The sequence below is a fragment of the Phycodurus eques genome, chromosome 10, assembly GCF_024500275.1.
Source record: "Phycodurus eques isolate BA_2022a chromosome 10, UOR_Pequ_1.1, whole genome shotgun sequence".
Taxonomy (NCBI): Eukaryota; Metazoa; Chordata; class Actinopteri; order Syngnathiformes; family Syngnathidae; genus Phycodurus; species Phycodurus eques.
In genome coordinates, this window is record NC_084534.1 from 17,955,670 (window position 1) to 17,974,749 (window position 19,080).

The 19,080-nt window shown below is 40.4% G+C and overlaps 2 protein-coding genes across 4 annotated transcripts; both read right to left on the reverse strand.

Moving 5' to 3' along the window:
- Positions 1 to 696: 696 nt before the first annotated feature.
- On the reverse strand, positions 697 to 6,364 carry prr13 (proline rich 13). 2 transcript variants are annotated; one of them, XM_061688024.1, is made up of 4 exons: positions 6,250 to 6,364; positions 3,523 to 3,563; positions 2,951 to 3,435; positions 697 to 1,094 (listed from the first exon to the last, which is right to left on the reverse strand). In XM_061688024.1, exons 2-4 carry the CDS (start codon positions 3,536 to 3,538, stop codon positions 1,044 to 1,046), a joined length of 552 nt encoding a protein of 183 aa, XP_061544008.1. In that variant the 5' UTR covers positions 3,539 to 3,563; positions 6,250 to 6,364; the 3' UTR covers positions 697 to 1,043. The 2 variants fall into 2 exon arrangements, with proteins under 2 accessions (XP_061544008.1, XP_061544007.1); XM_061688023.1 differs by having other exon boundaries at positions 3,523 to 3,566; positions 6,250 to 6,363.
- A 2,551-nt stretch (positions 6,365 to 8,915) lies between these two features.
- LOC133408792 (bone morphogenetic protein receptor type-2-like) lies at positions 8,916 to 17,932 on the reverse strand. 2 transcript variants are annotated; one of them, XM_061688020.1, is made up of 11 exons: positions 17,790 to 17,932; positions 16,517 to 16,708; positions 15,319 to 15,477; positions 13,630 to 13,719; positions 12,353 to 12,447; positions 12,069 to 12,290; positions 10,681 to 10,795; positions 10,461 to 10,606; positions 10,236 to 10,389; positions 9,617 to 9,753; positions 8,916 to 9,528 (listed from the first exon to the last, which is right to left on the reverse strand). In XM_061688020.1, exons 1-11 carry the CDS (start codon positions 17,827 to 17,829, stop codon positions 9,430 to 9,432), a joined length of 1,449 nt encoding a protein of 482 aa, XP_061544004.1. In that variant the 5' UTR covers positions 17,830 to 17,932; the 3' UTR covers positions 8,916 to 9,429. The 2 variants fall into 2 exon arrangements, with proteins under 2 accessions (XP_061544004.1, XP_061544005.1); XM_061688021.1 differs by lacking the exon at positions 15,319 to 15,477 and having other exon boundaries at positions 17,790 to 17,926.
- Between the last annotated feature and the right edge of the window lie 1,148 nt (positions 17,933 to 19,080).

Genomic DNA, 19,080 nt, shown 5'->3' on the forward strand with positions numbered 1-19,080 from the left:
GAACAGATTTTAATGTTCTGCTACTGGTCTATAAATCACTAAACGGTTTAAGCCCTGAATACATGAATGAGATCCTCATGGAATATAAACCCAGTAGGGCTCTGAGCTTGACAGACTCGGGTCAAATAGTGGAGCACAGAGTCCAAACACGACGGAGCAATATTTAGCTATTATGCTGCACACAAATTGAATAAATTGCCAACAGAAGTGACGACAGCCCCAAGTGTGCATGTTTTTAAGGCTAAAAGCTCTTCTTTACCCCCCATTCTTTTTAGAGCATTTCCACTTTTAAATTATATTTCTTGAACTGTATGCTGTTTTAATTGTACTTTTATATATTATTTTTTTCTCTCTCTTTGTTTTAAATGTTTAAAAGCAAATAAAAGTTCATCACCATAAATTTGTGAATTGTAGGAAAGTTAATTTCAGTAATTCAATTCATAAAGTGAAACTCATCTCGATAGATAGCTAGATAGACAGGCAAACAAACAATTAATCCGCTAGGGAATTGAGTGAATTTTGAGTTTATCTGGTACAAAGTATAATTATCAAAATTGTTATAAAAAATAAATCATGAAATATTCCACTCTGTGTGTAGTGAATCTATATAATGGACAACTTTCACTTTTTGAACTAGAAATAAATGGAGTTTTCCCACAATATTTCAGACTTGAAATAACAGCACAGACAAGGATCATTGGTATAGGTTTTTATACATTTATTATAGCAAATCACTAAAGATTATTTTCATGCATTAGTTTAAAAACAGTGATATGACAGTCAAAAACTGTAACATATTATTTATTGGTAACAGGCCTAGAGATAATTTCTAGAATGATACAAAACAGCCTGTAAAATATTGACCTGTGTTATTCCACAAACTGTGTTGAAGTATTCACTAATAATACCTTTTAGCAGTTAACCCCTTTATATTTGGATGGAAGAGCAGTATAGACCCAGAAAACCCATTCAATTCTTCTTAATGTCTTGTAGGAGGTAGCCACGTTATAAATGCATAGTGGCGTACAGATTGGATGATGGCCTCAGTCAGAGCTGCTGCTGCTGCTGCTGCTGCTGCTGCTACTACTGGAGGACTGCAGAGACATATAATAAGCATGTTAATGCATTGTTAATGGGGGAAAATCATCAGCATACACTTAATGTTTTATTACAACTACTACTGTTTTTTTTGTGGTCATTGCAATAGTCAACACTTAATTTTGTCTTGTATCATGTCACTGAAGTAGTGTGGTTGTTTTTTTTTTTGTTTTTTTTTACTACTAGAGTGAAACTGTGTACTTTGACGTTTGCCGTTCTGCCCCACGACCTCCGAGAGGCTTGGGAGAGTCTTCCCCTGAAAGCTGGCTTCCCACCTTAAGCATGTTAATGCATTGTTAATGGGGGGAAATCATCAGCATACACTTAATGTTGTATTATAACTACGACTGTTTTTTCTGTGGTCATTGCGATAGTCAACACTTAATTTTGTCTTGTATCATGTCACTTAAGTAGTGTGGTGGTTTTTTTTTGCTTTTTTTACCCCCTCAGGCCGCTGCAGGCTCAAAATGAACTAACGCGTGGAACCTCCAAAGTGGAACACAGCTGGTTGACTTCCAAAGTGTTTCTAATCCCAAAATAAGGGGAAGAACTTTAATGCTAACGATTTAAACTGTTATACAAGTGTAAAAAGAATTTAGCTGCTCTAAAGTGGTACTACATTAAACTAAAACAAATCAAAACTACTCCTTTGAAGACACAACAAAACCCAATTCTTCCCACAGGAAATAATGTTAAAGTGAATTCATGTGTTCCAGGATAAAACTGTCACCATCACGAATTTATTTATTTTTTGGGGATTAACTGTACAGGTAATGTTTGTAGTTACTATTAGAAAAGAGCACATCAAGAAACTACAATAAAACCATTCCCTCTTTGAAGATGCCAGACATCAATTTTTTTCCATGGGATAGAATGCAAAATCACGCAAATGATTACTCAAGTAATCTGGTGGAATCTTGGTGTTATTGTTAAATTTAATTCATTGGTTGTGTTATCGCCTGCATTTGAGATGTGCTGTTTTTTAGGTGGTCCTTGAGTGCACCATCAAAAGTGAAACTAAAATTATGTACTTGCTTCTCTACCGCTGCAGCTACTAATAGCCAATATAATGTGCCTGCATTCCCTAACAGTCATTATTGTGTGTAAATGCAAAATGGTGAGTTTAATTACTTAATATGCTAGCTTTGCCCATGTGCGATCACATCAGTTTGTGCTCATGCGTTATTTAGGCTAGTATGCTAGCTAATATTATTGATGAGCCTCATGTGAAGGTGGTTTGTTTGTTTTTAATAATAACGACTAAATAGAGTTATGTAACATGGTTACATGGGCGTGGAGTGTCAATTATTCGCAGATTGTCAATATTTGTGGGGATAAGGACTGAAGTCCTTCCGCCATTAAAAAAAAAAAAAAAAAAAGGGGGTTGGTAATTGCATGTAGTTGCGGGGCTTCACTTTACTCGGTCTTTTCGTAGCTGCATCGAGAGAGAGAAGAGCAAAAATAGAAACACCTCAAACACAGATGAAAATAATATCAATGTATGAAACCAAAGTAATACTTTTAATAATATTGCTTTGGCCTGAGCATAAAAACTGCAAATGGGCATGTCTTTTAGCGAATTACAGAGGATAGGTTCCCCCACAAAATCTGTCAATACAGTATGTGAATTAACGAATGGCGAACCATGAAGATGCCGTGGTTCACCGTATACTTTTTAGTACACACTTGGGTGTAGTGTGCTTCTGTATTTTAATGTCATGATGGTGGTACTTGGAAAGGCTACTCTAAGTATTTTTTTGAGGTGGTACTTTGTGTACAAAGTTTGAGAACCAGTGCTCCCTGTATTTAGTTAGAGACTGGACGCATGGTGTGACAGTGGTGCCAATCTCACCTTGCCGCCATGTTTGTGGTGCCCGTGCATCTTGTGCCCCTTCAGCTTCTTCCCCTTCTTCAACTTCTTGTGGTGTTTATGTCCCACCATTCCCATGGCCATGCCAGCCAGGCCCCCACCTACTGCCCCGCTCAAGGGATTGAGGGGGTTGACCCCCCCATGGTAGTGATGGCCCTTGTGTTTGTGGTGGCCCTTTTTTTGATGGTGGTGGCCTTTCGGGGAGCGCGGGTACGCACCAGGGTGGACGGCTCCGACGGGGGCTACCGGATACCCGCCGGGCGCCACGGGGTAGGAGTGTGGTCCCTGAACCCCGGCGTAGGGCGGGGCGGCAAGCGGGGGTACGTTGGGTATCATTGCCGGATTGACGCCTGCTGGATACTGCACGAGCGGGTACTGTTGACGTGGGGGCTGGGGGAAAGCACCTGCGGGGGGGACGGAGGGATATGCGGGGTTGTAACCAGGAGGGAAGGCTGGGTTGGCTGAACCTGATGCAAACACACAAATATTTACAGTTAGATGCCACTTTGTAGCCCCCCACCCAAAAAAATAAAACACGTTATGCGTATGTATACCTTGATTTGGCCACATGCTTCCACTTCAGGTGTTATAGAAACTTCTTGAAAGACATTGAGAAAATTTGATGTATTATCATTGAATTGGAAAATCACATTCCACTATGTATTAACTTCCATTTCAATCCATCCATCCATTTTCGGAGCCGCTTCTCCTCACTAGGGTCGCGGGAGTGCTGGAGCCTATCCCACCTATCATCGGGCAGGAGACGGGGTACACCCTGAACTGGTTGCCAGCCAATCGCAGGACACATAGAAACAAACAACCATTCGCACTCACAGTCACACCTACGGGCAATTTGAAGAGTCTCCAATTAATGAATGTTTTTGGGATGTGGGAGGAAACCGGAGTGCCCGGAGAAAATCCACGCAGGCACGGGGAGAACATGCAAACTCCACACAGGCGGGGCCGGGGATTGAACCCCGGTCCTCAGAACTGTGAGGCAGACACTCTAACCAGTCGTTCACCGTGCCGCCAACTTCCATTTCCACTATATAAAGTACGCAGTACTTACTACAATACGCAGTAAGAAAACACTGTAGTTACCCATTAAAAGAAAAGTAGTACTAACAAAAAACATGGATACAAATTAAACTGAAAATAAAACAATTTAAAATAATCAATGAAAGAATTAGTAAAAAAATATGTAAAAAAGAAAAAAAAAAAACTATACAATTTCTAATAAACAATGGAAGAATGACGAGAAAACTAATAAATGTAAAAAAAGACAAAAAACAATGATACAAGAATGACAAAATAAAAAAATGTTGAGAGAAAAGTATTCAAAATTGTTTTAACATTAATAATAAATAGAAAAACAAGAATGATGATAAATAAAAAGGAAAAAAGGAGAAAAAAGAATGACAAAATGTTTTCAAAGTAAAAAAACAAAACTGAATTTTGTAAAAGAGAAAATACAATAAAAAACCAAAAATAAATGTTATATGTGCAAAAATAAGACAAAGCATAAAAATGCAAAAAAAAATGCAAAAAAAAAAAAAGAACTAAAACAATGAAAATTTTAAAAATTACAACATGAATTTATTATTTTTTAAACGGACAAAATAATATTACCTATAAAATATTATTCATAATGAAATAAAGTGTGTGTAGTTTTTTGATCAGTAAGATCAGGTTTTTGTTGAAATGCATTTTCTTATACCAACCGCTACAATAAGCTCACACTAAAAAATTATGTATTATTCTAGTAATTGTCTCAGAATCGTTAAAAATGTTTTTAAAAAATCATAAAGAACTTAAGGCGGCACGGTGGGGAACTGGTTAGAGCGTCAGCCTCACAGTTCTGAGGACCCGGGTTCCATCCCCGGCCCCGCCTGTGTGGAGTTTGCATGTTCTCCCTGTGCCTGCGTGGGTTTTCTCCGGGAACTCCGGTTTCCTCCCACATCCCAAAAACATGCATTAATTGGAGACTCTAAATTGCCCGTAGGTGTGAATGTGAGTGCGGATGGTTGTTTGTTTCTATGTGCCCTGCGATTGGCTGGCAACCAGTTCAGGGTGTACCCCGCCTCCTCCCCGATGACAGCTGGGATAGGCTCCAGCACGCCCGCGACCCTAGTGAGGAAAACCGGCTCAGAAAATGGATGGATGGACAAAAGATGATCAAACACAAACCCTAAATCACATTGTTTACATGACTGAAGTTTTTGTAGTTATTGGGTTTGCAGCGTGTTGCCGCAACACATGTTGCAATGTTACTCACGTAATTCAGGTTACGTAATGGCTTTAAATGCTGAAAACGCACTCAAAAAATTCAAAGCAGCAACAAGAGTATTCAAAGAACCCATCGTGCATGTTTTTTTTGGGAATGTGAGAAAGTTTAAGCGCGGGGAGAACATGCAAACTTCCCAAAGGAAGGAACAGATATTCGAACCCAGAACCACCACCTGTAGACCGCAGCCCATAATCAGAGGTGTTTAGTAAGGCGCTACATTTACGTTACATTTACTCAAGGAGCATTTTGGATAAATTGTACTTGCAAAGTAGTTTTAATCCTGCATACTTTTTACTTTTACTTGAGTATTTGTTAAAAAGAAACGGTGCTTTTACTCCGTTTACAATTATCTAAATACCGCTGGCTACTTATTTGTTGACTATTTCGTGCGCAACCTGTTTAGACTATGACTTCGACTTCCGCAATGGGCGCTGTTTCCTCCAATCCAATTTTAGCGCTAGTGACGTTTCAGTCTAGTTCACCAATCAAACGACACAATGAAGTCACTTGACCGCCCACAACGTTTTCTATTGTGCTTCCCGGTCATAGGTATTGACACTAGACAGTAAATGAGTACTTTTTACTCTTACTCAAGTCATTTTTTGTAAAAAAAAAAAAAAAAAAAAAAAAAAAGTTTACTTAAGTTACACTCTTGTCAAGTAATAGTACTCTTACTTGAGTATGATATTTGGCTACTCTGCCCACCACAGCCCACAATGAAATAAGGCTACAGACAATGGGTCGCCATTTTGGTCAGTGAACCTGCCCTGTTAGTTTAAACAAAATATGGAATATTTTTGTGACAGAATTGCGATAAATGACGTGTCACTGAAACTTGCAGTCCAACACCAACTACGGCGGTCATTAATCCCAACACCTTGACGATATAACTCCAATTATTATTAATTTTTTTTTTTTTAGATAAACGCGGATTATTTAAGTATGTGTAGTACGTAAGTACAGTATTTAACTATGAATCGATCCCAAAACTCACCTTAATTCGCTTGTTTAGTCGGCGGGGCGCTCCAATTGTTTGTTTTCCGCATTCAGGAAGCAGCAACAGGAGAGAAACAAACATGCGCACTTTGCGCAGCTAACAGGAAGCCGCGCCCAGTCTTGAAACTCACACGCGCTTTGCGTGACGTAAACACGCCACGCAACAAGTGACTACAAAGTGTGAAAAGGAGGAGGAACCACTGGACACTTCATTAGGTACACCTGCGCCAGCCATACATGGGGTCCTCGGTTTACGACGCAGCTCCGTCCTGACTCCCGTGGCGCAAGCGCCAGTGTATGTACGTAAGTCGGAACGCGTCGTAGGTTATCACTAGCCTACGCTAACGCAGTTTGACTTATGAAAGTCAGAATTAAAGTAAATATTTGTATGAAAAACCCTAAATCTAAGTAATCACATGAGAAACAGTAAACACAGCATGTCTATCTACTAACTAGCTAAGTAGCTAACATATTAACAGCAACCGTTTCATTGGTAGAGAAAAGGTTCTTGAAACAAAGTTGTTCCATCGCCATTGAATAACACACACACACACTTTTATTATAATAGATAACTGCTTTCAACACAAATGCACAGACCCAAACATTTAACCAAAACAAGTCCTGAACAGTGACCAATAGAAATACAGAAGTCATTCACCATGAACACAGAAAGGACAAGGAACGAAATAGAAACCGAAAACAAATACATTTTAAAAATGAATATAAAAAAAAAACCCATCTACTTTTATAGCATGCTTGGGACACATTTGTTCATATAAATAGCTACAGTTCACATCAATATATTTTCTTAAATCTCTTGTTTATATAACATTTACCTGGATAGAAATGATGGATAAGCTTTAAAGATGTTTCTCTAACTTTATTCGTAATTAGATTAGAGCCAGATCCTTTTTCCATGGTATATCATCCACAAACCTATTCCGATGTGGAATAACATAAGGCAATGTTGTAATATCTCTGTGGAACATGGTTCTTATGTGTCTGTTACTGTATTATTTACCGGACGATTAGATAAACATACTCTCCCTCCAGTCGTGTCTATTGGAGATAAATGAGAAAGTTTGCGAGTCTTTTTTTGGGCTTTTGAAGAGCATACACACACCACAGGGGATGGGCCCAAACACTTTAGCAGTTTCCAGGAGTTACAGGGATAAAGTATTTTCTAAGAAACTCATCATACGTCAACAAAGGTCCTTCATTATTAAATAACTAATCTACCCATATGACGACGTTTTGAAACCAATATTCCAAAAAGAGAGATTTGTGCTGGAATAAAATGTCTTTGTTATTCCAAAATGTATTTATTTATGAGGTTAAAAATGATGCTTATATATGAGAGACCATGAAAGAAATGCCTGACGGTGAAAAGCAGACATCTTAGGAGGGACTTTATCAATGTCATAATTGCTTACAAGAAAAAAAAGTCAATACATGGTGAGGAATAATATTCCAGATTTTGTTTTATCTCATTCACCTTGAAAGTATGATTCACTGTGTGAAAATCCAGGAAGTTAAGCCCTCCCATTTCATAAGGATTCATAGCAATAGTTTTCTTCAAACAACGGGGCCTATTTTTCCACACAAAATTAAGGAGCCTTTCGCCATTGCCATTGAAATCGACCAATGGGTGCGTTCGCCGTAACGTCACCAAATGGTCACGTGGCGTCTCGGTTGGCAGAAAGCCCATGGAAGTCAATAGCCGACCACGAGATATCGGCTTATTCACGCTTATTTCTGTTAATTAATAAATGGTAGTGTCGTGTTGCGTTATGGGCTATCCATACAGATTGTCAACCAAGGATTCTTAAGCTTTTACGGAATCCCCAAAAACACATCACGTGACACAAGGGGATCGTATACAAATTTCAAATAGATATGAGCATTATAATATGCCAATACATGTCACGTATGGAGACGTTTCGCCGCCTGAACATTTCCCAACCAACAATTGAACGATGAATTCAATTGCTATGCGTCAAGAGACTTGCAAGACTTTCATTAAATCTTTTGTGTAGGCCGAAATGAAAATTTGCCGATCAAAAACATCCCCTCTGGTCAGGCCAGTGGACGGATTTGGGACGCATTTGTCCCTAAACTCGTATTTAAGGCAAATTCTGGTTGCCGCTGTTGTTCAGAAGCTTCGCTTGGTGTCAGCTGGCCCAAACTTGCACACTGCGATAAGAAGCGTTTTCTTCGCCAATATGATATGGATGTCAATGGAACTTCTACCAACCAACGTTAATGCGCATGCGGCAGAATTACGTCACAATGATGTTTCGCGAACGCTCCCATAGACAGCGTTCTGCTAAATCTGGTGCAAGAATCTCTTCATGTCTTTTGATATTGATTGTTTGTACACACTGTCCATAAACAATAAAAAAAAGATACACATTTTATATCTACTATATATATATATATATATATATATATATATATATATCGTTATATCACACAACTCTAATGCAACTCAAGTAAAAGTAATAAGTAGTCCTCCAAATAATTACTTGAGTAAACATTCGGGAGTGTGGGCTTCGACCTGCTCCATTTCTAAAGTGCCCTGAGACAACTTCTGTTGTGATTTGGCGATATATAAATAAAACTGAATTGAAAATAAATACTGAAGTATTGAGTAACTGGTGAGTATTTTCGGATTGAAACTTTTTATTGTTATTTTTTTTAATCAGAGCATGAATTTCATGTAGAGTAAACAAAAAATATAAAATAGGTGCAAATTCAGATATTGCCCAACAACATCACTTTATATAAAAGAATAATAAATGAAACATTTCCAAAATAACATGAATTAAGGAAAATTGTTGTTTTTCCTCCGTTATTTCTGCCAGGCTTCACATAAATGAGTCACTTTGAAAACTTGAAGACTTTGTGTGCGGTAATGTAACTAACTGCCATGCTGCATTTGATTGGCGAAATGATATAAAACGTCGCTAGTGTTTGTTTGTTGGATTGGTGAAACAGAGTCATGTGACAGAAGTCGCTGACAAACCAAAATAAATAGCTCAAACAAGCAATAATAGATTTTAAAAAATAAAATAAAAGTAGTGATCGGAATGCAGTTCAATGTAATGGAGTAAAAGTAGCATTTCTTCTTAACAAAAATACTTCAGTAAAAGTAAAACATATTTTGCAATTAAAGTGACTAAAGCGAGACTAATCTGTCCATGACACACTCAGCAGTCAGCCGGGCGTCCGGGTCCAAGTCCCAGCATTCTCTGAGTAGATCCTGCAGCGCTGGCCCCTGAGACAGACCCAAGAGTCCTTCAATGCTTAAACTCAATCCATAACCATCAATTATGTACAGTATGTTAGGGGGGGGGACAACATACCTGTTTCAGCAGCTGCCAATGCTCGGGTATGGAGGGTCTTATCTCCTTGTGAGACACATGGACGGTGAGGCTTTCCCATGTCAACAGGCCGCCCAGCTCGCGCTCATAAGGTAGGAGGTGTTGCGGCACGGCGCCGTCTGCAGAGAGAGACACTGAAAAAGACTGAAAAGACACTCACTGGACATTGCATTAGGTACACCTGCACACGCCATCGTGTTTGTCCTCATTAGGGTAGCGGGTGAGCTAAAGCCTAACCCAGCCTGACTTGGGCAAGAGGTGGAGCTCGTATACCCTGGATCGGTCGCCGGTTACTCACAGAGCACATATAGACACACAGGCATTGACACTCACATTCCATTCACATACATGATTTTGGAATGTGGGAGGAAGCTGGAGTACCTGGAGAAAACCCACGCAAGCACGGGGTAAAACATACAAACGCAAGACAGGAAATGCCGGAGCTGAGATTTGAACCCCGAACCACAGAACTGTGAGGCAGACATGCTAACCACTCGTACACTGGGCTGCCTCTGCACCAGCTAATGAGATTCAATACACAAGCCTGGTCTGGGAGCTGTACTTAATGACGTGGCCCGCGAGTGTGCGTAATGGATTTCACCTTCAAACAAGTCGGAGCAGCGCGTGCAGATCTCCCAGAGCACCAAACCCAAAGCGTAGATGTCCCCGTGCAGACACCAGCCGCTGAGGTTTACAGAACCCTCCAGGATCTCGGGGGACATGTAGCACAGGGTGCCTGGTGTTTGAGCGTGACTCTGCAGATGGACAGAAATCTGGCACAACGACCGGGTGACATCCCAACGCAGTAACTTAAAAGAGTTGTCACCATTGCGTTTCCCATTTGGCGATGGCCTGAGTGTGAGCGCAGGATGGTGGAGTTGCCGAAGTCACACAGGGCGCAGGTGCCATCTGCCTGGACGAGCACGTTGAAGCTGCAGAGGTCTCTGTGGGCCACAGGCGGTTTGTGCCCTTCTGAAAAAAGACAAGAGGGAGAATTCAAAAATGGAAAAGGCCATTACACCAATCGGAAGTAAAAATGGAAATACCTTGGGTGTGCAGATCCGAGTGGAGATAGGAGAGTCCCTGTGATAAAGACAGGCACAGCTTGAGCGATGTTGGCCAGCTGCTGGTGTTCAGACGCAGAAAGGAGTGCAGAGAGCCCTGAGAAAATGACAGCAAAAAGAAACGTCTATCAAAGAACATTCAACAATTTTGCCAATACAAGAAGAGCCCACAGAATATAGCTTTTTTTTTTTTTTTCAAAAACTAAAATTCAAAAAATATATATCCTGAAATAACATTAAAAATGTGAAATATCGTACAGCAATCATATGTTGGCCACAACATCATGTACATCTCCGCAACCCAGTGATCAAGGGAAAGAGTTGCAACAAAGATAATAACAGAACTCCGTTTGTGTTTCAAATACTGTACACTCATTTCCAAAAGTATTGGAACAGTGAGGCCAGTTCCTTTATTTTCGTTGTGGACTGAAAACGTTTGAATGGAAAACAAACTACTTCCACCCACTAAAAGAGAAGACTGAAGGGAGTAACCCACCAAAACAAGCAACAACTGAAAATAAACAAGTCGATCTCCAGACTTAGATCCGCCGGACACAGAGCAACGCTCCCAAATGCAATTAAACTGTCGCATAATGTGGTTCTTGGCTCTGCAACTACTTTTCATGACCGCCGGCCTCTAATTTTACTGCCGTTTCAAAATTTGTATTACAGTTGAGCAGCATGGCAAAAGCAATGGCCAATCAAAATGCCATGTCGTATCACATGAGCTTTCTCAACAACGATTACGTTTGCGGGTGCGAAGCCAGATCCAGCCGGCTGCCGCCAAGCTGTACAAATACTGTACATATATTGTGTTTTACAATAACACCTACCTATATTAATAATTTTATATGTACCTGTGGCTTAAAATGGAGAATCTCTGTTGCAAGACTGCAGTCAATGAATGGGCCAATCACTGCAAACAGCCTCCACACTCTCTCTTTTATTTCTCGCCCGTACCCTCTCTTTGTAGTTTTATAATTCAGCTCCAGTGGCCAGGTCTATCCGCTTCTTCCTTGCCAATCGCAGCATGTTTTTTGTGGTTGATAAAAGTATAATACAGTATATTTAATAGACTGTACATACTATACTATACGTGGCGCCTCAAAACATTGTTCTTCGATGAGCACAATAGGGATCGCAGTTTTTCCATTGCACGAGTTGGTATGAGCGCGAGGGTCAATCGCCAGGTATGCGGGTGTGAGTAGCTGACTGTAAATTGTTGGCGATTGTCCGGTTCAGACGCGTTGAGCCGCATCGCTCACTGTGCAGTGGGCCTTAAACCCCATAGAGTATGCATTACCTGAAACGCACAATCTTTGCATAGGCCGTATTTGTTTTATTTGATTAGATTCGATTTTGACACTCACGTATTCTGCAAATTGCAAGACAAGGAGCCAGTTTCCGTCGTCCGATCTTCTCCCAGCACCCAGGAAGTGGATGATGCTGGCGTGCTTCATCATTGGGAGCTCGTAGACTTCCTTCTCAGAGATGAACGCATGCTTCGCGGCGGCGGGGATGACTTTCACGGCCACCGCAGATCCTTGATACGTGCCTCGCCACACTGTGGCAAAATGCCCGCGGCCCACGATCTGAGGGAGAGATACAGGACCAAGTATTTTGTGGCAAGAGTTGACACATTCAAACAGTTTACCTGCTGCAGTTGAACATCGGTGACGTCGATCTGGGACGTGTGCATTGTTTGACAGGGACACATTGGAGAGATACTAAGGGAAGCTTGGGGGTTCTCTAAAATAAGAAAAGACAACATACAAATCATACAATGAAAATTAATGGCTTTAAAGGGGCCGCAACAGTTAGAAAAGTCAATCTCCAGACTTTAACCCTTTGGGGCAAATTTGCAAAATGGCCTCTCACACACCTCGTTTCTCCACCGGAGACATGATCGGCGAGGCTGGGTGAAGATCCACAGCCAAGGAAGGGAGAAGGGCAGGAAGGACAAAAAGAGCAAATGAAGGAAAGAAGGAGGCAAGAAAGAAAGGGAACGGAAGGATAGAAGAATCAAATGAAGAGGAAAAAAGATGGTATGAAATGATGGAAGGAAGGAAAGAAAGAATGATGTATCAAAGGAAGGATGGAGGGGAGGAAGGTAGGGAGAAAGGAAGGATGGCTGAAAGGAAGGATGTAAGGAAGTAGGAAAGGAAGGACAAAGGAAAGAAGAAGGATAAAGGAGGGAAAGAAGGAATCAAGCAAGGATGGAAATTTGGTTTGAGGAATGTTGCAATGTTGAAAGAGGACATTTTGAGCATTTATGAGATTAAACCGCGTTTAATCCAAGTAATTGAAATCGGATATGTGTAAATGTAATGTAAATAAACAATTTAAAGAGTTTACCTACTTTGGGCCCACCCTTTTCATAGTGTTATATTCGTCCAAGGGGACAACACACCCAGCAATTCATTGGGGCACGGCATCTATTAGTATCACAATTTCAGGGAATAGACCTAGCCCAAGTGCCTGAAGGGAGCATTACAGCAGAGATAAGCACCGAGGTCAACTCTGCAGAGAAAGAAACAGTTGCAAGGCCAAACAAAAGCAGCGCGTGGGAGTGACATACCATAGCGGTGTTTTTCTTTCATCTCCGACGCGGAGAACGTTGCCCGCCTCGATAAAAACAATGAGATTTGACACAGGAACCACGGCGCAATGATCCCTGCGGAGATCCAAATCACAGAGGAACGAGTGGAAACGGAGTCACCACTCATGACTTCCTTATTTTACTCTCTCGCATTATATCGTTCTGTGGGTGTCTACATGTGTGCGCGTGTATGTTTAGAACATTTGTTCTGTTTTGTTCCCTCGATTATGTACGGCACTTGGTGCTGCATTTCACAGACGTGAAAAGTGCGAAATAAATGACGTTTTGTTGGATTGACTGAGCAATTGACTGAAATGAAAGGAAAATGTTACTTTTGTGGTGCGAGAGACATCTCAATTGCACGGCCACAACCAGCAGGCACAGGACCAGAACAATGGCAACAATGATGACCCATGTTTCATCTGCAAGGACAAAACACAAGCGTTAGCCTCACGGAGAATGTTTCAAGTCTTTTCTGGCCTTTATTTGGACAATTGCGTATAATGTTACTTGTATGCAGTACTGTATTATCATTTATTCACAATTTAATAATATTGTCATTTATTGAGATGCACATGTACTTCACTTATCTGTGTGAATGACAGCCTCTTGGAATTGAGATGATTACACATCGTACCTGACTGTTTAAATGATTCAGTAGGTGCTGATATTTTGGTTAGCAACAGAGTTCAAACAGGCTTAACTCTTCAATGTCAGTGTGTGTGAGCAATAGCATCTAATAGGCAAAAGGCGGTCACACCAGACACACCAGGTCCACTTCCTGTTGATACGCAGACTCGTCACCATCTTTGATGAGGCCGATGACTGTGGTGTTGTCCGCAAACGTCAGGTGCGTTGAGGTGCAGTCGTTCGTGTAGAGAAGAGAAGAGCAGCGGAGAGGGGACACCTCCTTGGGGCGCCCCGGTGCTGATGCTGGCAGGCGAGATGCTGAGCTGGAGGAGTTTGGAGGAGAGGAGTGCGAGAGCTGAAGTCCACGAACAGGATCCTGGCGTGGGTCCCCGCGCCGTCGAGGTGTTCTACGATGAACTGCAGTCCCATGTTGACTGTGTCGTCCACAGACCTGTTTGCTGGGCAGGCAAACTGCAGGGGGTCCAGCAGGGGCCCTGTGACGCTCTTGAGGCGGTCCAGCACGATGCGTTTCAAAGGACTTCATGACCACAGATGTCAGGGCGACAGGCCCGTCGTCATTCAGACCAGAGATTGCAGGTTTCTCGGGGACTGGGATGATGGTGGAGCATTTGAAACAGGATGGTACTTCTTTTACTTTTTTCCCAATTTAGCTTCTTAATCGCTTCATTCAATGGTTCTCAAACATTTGACACCAAATACCACTTAAAAATTATTTAGCTCTAAGTACCACTATAATGAGCAACGTTAAACTACAGTAGCATAGTAGGCCAAATTGTTCATGTAAAACAAAAGGTTTTGTTCCTAAAAAAGTGTTTATCTATTATTATAGCAAGCCACTGTAACATTATGTACTTTTGACATTAGCACTGTGCTCCAATATAGGTAAATACAAATCTGTACTTGTGTATTGCATATAAAAAGTTAAATCAAAATTGTACCTAAATAAATGTTAAAAAGAGAAACAGTTTTTTTTAATATTCAATTCAAATGTATTGACTTACAGGTTAAATACAACAGAACTGTACTCGGTGATTTGGAGGGAACCCACGTACCACTCGTGAAACTTCATCACTGGCTTAATTTGTATATCTTAGAATACCCTAAATAAAGATGATTAGGTTTAATCTGTTAACTAAAAAGAAATCATTTTACTAAATTCAGAAAAAAACATTGAGATTGTGCTTTTGTGTTTGAACTCTTCACGTGAACACTAGTGTCGAGAAACTGACATAATTACTGATAGTAAATGGGAGGCATTTGTGTCTGTTAAAGGGACGGCCGCTATTTGAGGAAGTATCCAAATCCAATTGCAATGTTTTACATTTTTTTTCCCCCTGGTTTTAAAAGTGATGAAGATATCAGGATCCTACCCACGGAGGTCGAGGGCACCGGCTCTTCCGGCTCCTCGCTCCAGGTGAGGTTGCGGTTGCAGAGGTGCGCGCTGCACACACACTTCACCACCTGCTTGTTAAAGCGCGTCTGCGCCTCGCAGGTGGCATCCGGGCAAGACTTTTCAGTGACATCGCAAGCTTTAACACAAGATGGGACGGATAAGATACAGAATAACACGGCCTGAAGGAGTCGCGTCATCGCGAAGGTCTGCCGAGACAAAGGCCTTTGACGACGATGTACTTCTTTAGACAGCAAACTGTCCAAGTCGTGATATTTACGAGAATAACGTTGTACATTTGGAAGATGAAAGTCGCAATATGAATAGAATAAAGTCGTATATTTGGGAGATTAAATTCGTAACTTCATGAGAATAAAGTTGCATATTGTCGAGATATAAAAAAAAAAAAAAAAAAGCCTCTAGTTGTGATTTTAAAAAGTGTTTTTGCTGAAAAGTAGTAGATTTTTTTAGATAACTCAAATTTTGGGGAAATAAAAAGGAGCATATTTTCAAGATTAAAGTAGCAATATTTTCAGGAGGAAAAGTACATTTTTGAGATTTAAAAAAAAAAAAAAAAAAAAAAAAATCATACTTTTGAGAACAGTCATATGAGGGAAAAAGTCAATGTGTAAATGGTGTTAACTTTCAAAACTAGTTGTCATTGAGAAAAAAAGGTTATGCTTTTTTTTTTTTTTTTTTAAATTAAAAAGCCGTCCACTTTTTCCTGTAAAAAAAATAAGAACGTTATTCTCTATTAAACTAATTTATCCCCAAAACATTACACTAACCTTAAAAATGTGTGGCTTTTATCTCCAAAATATGACTTTATTCTCATATTGACAAACAAACTTTTTTTCATATGAATGAATCTAAAAAATAAAACTATCACAAGTGTACTGCTTCATTCTTGTAATATTCCAACTTTAATCTCATATTCTGTTTTCTTTTCAGTGTGTCACTAATATTCCTTGTACTCAAAACATATTTGCATGTTATCTCAGAATTGATATCGTGTAGCCACTGTGCAGCGAAAAGCATGCCTCTCCTGATTTTGTGGTTCACTTGAATCAACAAAGGAGTTCAGCGCATTCATTTCATAAAAAAATAATAAATTGCTGAGGCAACGGTTGATTTTCCCAATGCTGAAGAAAATGCAATCAAATGCCTTGTCTTCTCACCAAGGACGTCAACTTGCAGTTGTCCGTGGACGGCAATGTAGTAGCCCACGCAGCAGTCCGTGCGCTCGCACACCTGCACCGAGCCGCTCACGTTGCCCGCCTTCAGGTATTTGCTGTTCTGCGGTGAGACCTGGAAAGCGCACTGCCTCCTCTCACCTGGCGACCGGCTGGAGGCACACGGAGCGATGCATTCTGGGAAGAGAGAGACGCCACTGAATTTGATGATGGCTGTAGTCGGACTTCGGAGGGTCAATGTCATGACTACAACTGCTGCTATTGTGAAGCAGGTTGATGGTAATAACTGGTTTTGCTGAATGTTTCCTGAATTTCCTCAAATAGTGGCCATCCTTTTAATGGACCACTTACAAATCAACACCTCCCTCAAATACAGTGGCGCCTTGAGATACGAGTTGAATTCAAATTCATTTATTTACTACAAATAATGGACAGTATCTTTGTCTTATCAATCTATGCCAGCGACATGTAGTGAGAGGCAGAACAATCAACTGCTCTTCCACGAGATGGCAGAATTACAATACAATTAACCTGGTCATCTACTTGTTGCCATTCATACTGTACAGCAGACTAAGTCATGGGGTCCTGCAAATATAGCTTGTGTTCAATTTAACAGGCCCAGACTTCACACTGAGTAAGTCAATTCGTTAGTAAAAGGAGACAATATCCTAATTATTTCATTCTATATATACAGTACCTTTTGTGACACTTTGGTTGGTGTACACTGAGATTTTTCTGATGCAAATATGTGCCTTGGGTCGCTAAAGGTTAGGAAACACTGGAGTAGTTTAACAGTCTGTCGATTGGATGGAGTTGATTGTCGATTAATTAAGATGCACTATTGATTTAGTGTTAATGAACTGGACGACAGCGATTAGGGTTCTGTTATTTTATTTTTATAAAAAGTACAGTATTTATTTTTAAGAGCAAAATAAAAATGTTCATAAAAACAGATTAAAAGATACATTTTCCATACAATTGTTTTCTGCCACTTAAAATGAATAAAAATGAATTACACAAGGACAAAATTAATCCAGTAATTGATCATTTCCAAATAGTCAATTGGGAAAATGTAGTAAATTGCCTATCCCTAATGTGTATTGTATCCATAGTCTATCTGTTAGCATTATACTGACAGTAGACAGCTATTGTGCCCCTAAAATGAGTTGAACATGACTTTCTAAACAACAACACATTTGTATATTATGTGTAAAATAAATAAATAAAAGGTGCCTTAATATGAGGAAAGTTGACTCACCCACCACCAGCAGGAAGAGGGGCAAGCAGCGCAGGAACATGGTCACTCGGAGTCCGGACTGGCCGATGAGCAAGGCTGTGTGAGATTGTCTTTTCTTTCCCCCCCCCCTCAATCAGTCATGGGAATGTGAGGGGAGTTTCCCACACGTCCCAGTATCACTCCCACAAGCGCACACCTGCACCACCACACACAAACACCATCTTGTCCATACCATTAGGAACACCTCTAATGAGGGAGAACAGGTGGATAAGTATTGCTTTTAGCAACCTAGAAAATAAGGAGATGTTTGCAAAAATCGACCCTCTGGAAAAGTAGAGATTTTTCAAGTTCTTTAAATTGCCAAAAACTGTTAGGTCCAGGAACGATGAGAAATCTACATAAAATACTAACTATTGCAGCGATCATTCTTATCTTTTCAGAGGTTGAAGTGGGCATATGTAGAGATGTCCACATATATTTTGGTGATGACTGATTGCAGTTTTGTCACATTACGCAACATTAAAACCTTTTCTCTTTAGTGAGGGTTAGGGTTAGATCTCCAATGTAATCGAACATGTCCATTTTTGAAGTTGTTAAAACCAGACTTTTAGGTCTGGGAGCACCAAGAAGCTTTCCAAACACACATTACGATTCCTGGTGTAACCCAACATTAGAGGAAGGGTGGGCGGGGGGGATTTGGGAATACATAATGTTGAGCAGTTTACCCGAAAACTCTTTTTTTCACGTTTTAAAAAAATATATTTTTTTAGATCAGAGCACGCTAGGAAACCTTCCGCACACCCATCAGGAATCCAGGTGCGACCCAAAAATGGTGCTTTCACAGTAGATGTTTGGCTACTACGTAATGTGCACAAATACTAAAATATTTGTTGTTAAAAATAACACTTTACGGTTAGGGCACAGGTGTCAAACTCAAGGCCCAGCGTGCCAGATCTGGCCCGCCACATCATTTTATGTGGCCCACGAAAGCAAATCATGTGTCAACTTCCATGATTCTTGCTAAAATCTGTTCCAAATTTTTGTATAATATTCATATGTAATAAATAGTAATGAACTATTGTAAGCATGTTTTGCCTCCAACCCCCTTTTACAGTTACTTGAACAATAGTTGAACAAACCATTATCCTTGACTTCAGATTTCAAAACTAGTTATCCATGAATTTGTTGTCTATATGTAATAATATGATGGGGCAATTAAACATTATGGTTTTACAATCATAATGGCCCGCTGAGGAAAACCGTATCTACAATGTGGTCCCTGACAAAAATGAGTTTAGGGGTGCCGGGAAAC